The sequence below is a fragment of the Gopherus flavomarginatus genome, chromosome 1, assembly GCF_025201925.1.
Source record: "Gopherus flavomarginatus isolate rGopFla2 chromosome 1, rGopFla2.mat.asm, whole genome shotgun sequence".
NCBI classification, from domain to species: Eukaryota; Metazoa; Chordata; order Testudines; family Testudinidae; genus Gopherus; species Gopherus flavomarginatus.
Genome location: NC_066617.1, coordinates 374,063,190 through 374,068,487, shown reverse-complemented (window position 1 = coordinate 374,068,487; position 5,298 = coordinate 374,063,190). Strand labels below are relative to the sequence as shown.

The following is a 5,298-nucleotide window of genomic DNA, read 5'->3' as shown; positions in this document are numbered from 1 at the left end:
GCAGGGTCAACCCTGTGCAGCTCGCAGGCATTCTCAAAGGCCGTCAGGAAGGTATCTATGTCCTCCCCCTCCTTACGCCGGGGCAGCAAGTGCTTATCAAAGCTCTTTGTAGGCTTGGGTCCCCCCTCACTCACCGCAGCCGGAGCCTCACTGCTCCTCAGCCGGGCCAGGTCCAGCTCATGGTTACGCTGGTTCTCCTTCTCCTCCCACTCATGGTTATGCTGTTTCGTCTTCTCCTCCAGCTCTTGCCTCTTTAACTCGAGCTCCTCCCGTTTCAGCTCCCTTTCGTATTCCAGCCGCGTCCGCTCCACGGATGCCGAGCGTCACCGGGAGGATCCCCTGCTGGGGGGTGAGCATCGCCGGGAGGATCCCCTGCTGGGGGGTGAGCGTTGCCGGGAGGATCCCCTGCTGGCTGGAGGGGTCACGGTGCCCTCGGTATTCACTGGGCTCCTCCTTGCCCTTCCCCTAGGTCTAGGAAGGGGGGGTCTCGGGATGCCCTCGTCCACTGGCTGACCACTCCCAGCGGGGACAGACACTGGTGCCTGCGCTGCATCTGCCCGGCTGCGTCCCTCAGAGACGGCTCCGTTCATTCATGCGGTCTCCCTGCTCCAGCTGGGCAATCAGCTGGTCCTTGCTGAGCCTCCCCGGCCGCAGCCCCCTCTGCTTGCCCAGCTCCAGCAGGTCACACTTGCGCAGCTTGGCATACATCTTCCTGCTGGCCACTCACAGGCTGGGGTGCTCGCCGCTCCCCACGGTTTCCAGAGGTACCCCTAGTGCACCAGCCCTTCTTGCACACACTCCCAGGGGTTAATCACGCCTTCATTTTACTGCTCCCCAGTCACTTACTACAGGAAGCGCCATCCACGGGGTGCAGTATATCCCACCGCTGACACCAGTTGTCACGGAGTGTGGGGAGTCCGGCCCTGCACCCCTCTTCCTGGGACCCACAGTGACTCTTAGCCAGCCAGTAAAACAGAAGGTTTATTGGACAACAGGAACACAGGTTACAGCAGAGCTTGCAGGCACAGTCAGGATCCCTCCATCGAGTCCTTCTGGGCTTTCAGGGTGCTTGGATCCTAGCTAGGATACCCTGAATTCCACCCATCCAGCCCCAAGCCCAAACTCCAACTCCTTCCTTCCTGCCACCCCCTTCCTTTGTCCTCCTTCCCGGGCAAAGGTGTTGACCTTTCCCCTCCCTTACCTAGCTCAGGTTACAGGCCCTGGCATTGTTCATCCCCTAAAGTCCTCCCCTGCTCTCCCACTCCCCACACAGACAGTCCCTACTGCATAACACCATCTCTCTCTGAATCTCCAGTCCACCTGGTCCCCGTCAATCCCCCTTCGCTTTACTGCTCCCCAGTCACTTAGTGAAGGAAGCTCCGTCCACAGGGTGCAGTAGATCCCGCGGCTAGCACCAGTTGTCACGGAGTCTGCGAGAGATGCTCTGGAACTGCACCCCACAAAGCCAGTCCAGACTTTGGGGAGCCTCCTCTAACTCGGAGCAGACTGTCTTCAGGGCAAGCAGCTCACATGACTTCACCTCCCACGTCTCTCCTTGGAGCATTCAGCATGTGCCCCTCCATGTACTTCCCACAGCGAGTCCGCCCAGGTGGGGTCCTGGGGAAGCCACCGGGTCTTGCACCCCTACTTCACAGTCAGATGAGACACTTAGCCAGGCAGTAAAACAGAGGTTTATTTACATGACAGGAACACAGTCCAGGACAGGTCTTGCCGGTACAGACAACAGGACCCCCTTTAGTTAGGTCCATCTGGGGCCCCAGGGAGGCCCCAGCCCCGTTGAGAGACCTGAGCCCCATCTGGTGCCTGTCTCCATTTCCCAGTCAGCTTCCAAGCTGAACAACTCCCCACAGCCTCTCCTTCAGCCTATGTTCAGTGCCCAGGCAGAGGTGTCGCCTGGCCTCTAACCCCTTCCTGGGTTCTAGCGTTACATGCTCTGGTCTCCTTCCTCAGGCCAGTCTCCCATCCCCCAGTGCAGACTGTCCTTCCAGGCCAACACCCCCCACTCAGCATTCACAGACCACAGTAAGAACAGTCCCATTTCATCACATAAGAGGAGGAAAGGGTTAATTCCCTGCTGTTTTTCCTCAGCTGAGCCGGGCACAGAGGCAGGTCCCTGGGGCTCCGTGCTGGCTCTGAGCTCCCCCTGGGATTCCCAGGGCAGCAGTATAAATATCCCTGTACCTCAGCCCCGGTCAGTGCAGATTCCCTGCCACCTGCAGCTCCCCGACCTGGTCAGAGCCAGATATTCCTCCTCCCCAGCTGGGACCCGAGCCTGGTGAGTCGTTTGCGTGGATTGAATCTGTGAAGGAGCAAATGGAAACATGAAACCTGGGAAATGTTGAGCTGGGGTTGGCTAGAATGGAGGTGTGTAACTCTGACTGCAGGGGCAGGACGGGAGCCGGGGCTCTGAGATACACTCCTGTGACTGCGCTGAGGTTCTGTGTTGGGAGGAGGTTGCCGAGTTACCCTGATCCACTCCCAGGGGAGTCACTGAGGGTCTTGCTTTTGAACTCAGAGTACTTTGGACTGGGCCATTCTTGGTTACATCACTTTTCAGACTAAACCTCATTGCAAACCTCCTCAGGCCCTGTAACATTCCCGAGGCCTTCACTCAGGCAACACTTCCATGAAAATCAATAAGGACCCCAGGACAGGGTCCATTCCATTTGGCAGAAATTAGCTGGCTTCAAGCAGCATAGCCGTAAATGTACAAAGTGTATAATCCAGGAGCAACCGATTATAAGGGCTCCTTTGATAATGATTGTGACAGATTCCCCCCAGAGTACTATCTGGAACTGGGGTACCACAGAGCCCACTGACCCCCAGCATGGGCTCCCTCTCACCATGTACTGCTCTGACAAGCTTCAAAGCCCTCCTGCCTGCACTTTCACCAGCATTCACACAGGTAGAGAAACATCCAGCTGCAACTGTACACAGACTCTTTAACCACCAGCTGTCCAGGCTGGGACCCCAGAGCAGGACCATCCTGCACTCGTCAAATCTGGGCAGTGTGTGTGTTTAATACCCGGTAGGCTTCTCCCTCCATCTGAAGAGAATCATGCACACTTGGGTTAGCCAAGCCGAGATTTTCCCCAAGCACTCCAGTCAAAGCTCACTGCTTTAGATTATAACAGAACATTTTATATGAAGCTTAGGTTGCATTTTTGTTTATTTGCTAGGAAAGCTGCTTTGCTCTACTTGGTATCACTTATAATCATTGGAAATCTATTTTGGTACTTAATAAACTTCTTTTGCCTTTATCTACATAGTGGGTTGGAATGAAGTGCGTGGGAAAATCATAGCTCGATTGTCAGAGGCTGTTGTATATTCCTTTCCACATTCAGGGAGGGGGGGAATTCTATGAGCTTACGCTGCACAGTTCTCTGCACAGGGTAAGACTGTAACATTTTGGGTTTACACTCCAGTGGGGGGTACAAATCTGGGAAGCTGGTGGTTAATTTGGCTGCAGCCTCTCTATTGTTGGTTCATGCAGTGGCTGGTTAGAGCCTGCATGTAACTGCAGCGGGGTGTGTCCCTGCGTGTGTGGATGCTGGTGTAAGTGTAAGATAGGGAGCAGGTCTGCAGCTTGCCAGAGCAGCACAATGTGAGAGGGAGCACAGACTGGTGGGTCAGAGGGCTCAATGAAACCCCACTTCCATGTGGTTCCCCTGGTAGAACCCATCACACTGTAACAAATGCATTACAGTCCTAGCCGACACTCACCTTCTCACTGATTGTCTCTTTTGCTGTTAGTTCCTGGTAATTGAATAGAAGATCCAAGTGATGGTGCATGATGCCAGCTGACAATCACACCTTTTTTTCCCCCGTGACCTACATCCTGACTGGTATCCTTGGTATGGAGGAGTCTCATGTCTGGATCTCCATCCCCTTCTGTCTGATGTACTTCGTGACATTTTTTGGGAACTCTCTCTTACTATTCATCATATTAACAGAAAGAAGCCTCCATGAGCCCATGTATATATTTGTGTCCATGCTGGCTGCTGCTGATCTGCTGTTATCTACCACGGCAGTGCCCAAGATGCTGGCTGTATTCTGGTTTGGAGCGGGGGAAATTTCTTTTGCTGCCTGCCTGACCCAGATGTTCTTCATCCATGTCACTTTTCTGAGCGAGTCGGCCATCCTACTGGCCATGGCGTTTGATCGGTACGTTGCCGTATGCGACCCCCTGAGATACACTGCTGTGCTAACCAAGTCTGTGATTGGAAAGATAGGGCTGGCAGTTGTTACAAGAAGTTTCTGTGTCATTTTCCCCATCATCTTTCTCGTGAAGCAGCTGAAGTTCTGCAGAACCAACCTCCTGCCTCACAACTATTGTGACTACATGGCCATAGCCCGGTTGGCCTGCAACGACATCACAGTCAATTTCTGGTATGGCGTAGCTACGGCTATTTTAGTAATTGGTTTGGATTCTGTGCTCATTGCTTTGTCTTATGGGCTGCTCCTCAGGGCCGTTTTCCAGCTCCCATCGAAGGATGCCCGGCTCAAGGCTCTCCGCACCTGCAGCTCCCACCTCTGTGTCATACTCATGTTCTACACACCGGTCTTTTTCCTCATTTTTGCATATCGATTTTTGCACATCATCCCAGATTTTATTCTCATCCTTTTGGCCAACTTCTATGTGCTCATTCCCCCCATGTTAAACCCCATCGTTTATGGGGTGACAACAAAAGAGATCCTGAAACGAGTGATCAATGTGTTTTATCGGTGGTGCAGGGGAAGCTCCCTGCTGAGCTAATGCAGGACACAGAAAATGCTTTGGGATTTCAAAATTAAACCCAAGTTTTCATTGGACCTGTAGGGATATTTTTATTATGTACTTCCACTGCGTAAGGCCGAAAGCTGGTCTCTCTCGTCTACAGAATTTGGGTCCAATGAAAGCTATTTCCTCCCCCAGTTTGTCTCTCTAATATCCTGGGATACACATGGCTGCAACAGCACAGCGCCCTGCAACAGAAAACAGCCAGACTGAGTGAGTCTTGTTTTAAGTTGAAGGGAAACAACAAAACAAGAAAGCACAAAGGTAAAATGACTTTGTTAGAGCGAGAGCACAGTGTGTGCTCGTCTGTGATGAGCTGCATCTGAGCTTCACTCTTCATGGCAAAGGAAAGCAGCAGCCAAGGGGGATGTGCCATACAGCCATGGGAAGTGCACTGTGCTGCACACTGGGAGAAGGGAGGTCTAGTGTTCGTTCTGCCACTGACCTGCTGTGTCATCTTGGGAGAGTTTCTTTCCTCCTCAATTTCCTCACTGGCAAAT

The 5,298-nt window shown here is 53.0% G+C and overlaps 1 protein-coding gene across 1 annotated transcript; it reads left to right on the top strand.

The window, feature by feature from the left end:
- The first annotated feature begins 3,811 nt into the window (after nt 1-3,811).
- LOC127046790 (olfactory receptor 52B2-like) lies at nt 3,812-4,777 on the top strand. The gene has a single exon (XM_050944346.1). It carries the CDS (start codon nt 3,812-3,814, stop codon nt 4,775-4,777), a length of 966 nt encoding a protein of 321 aa, XP_050800303.1.
- Nucleotides 4,778-5,298: the final 521 nt, after the last annotated feature.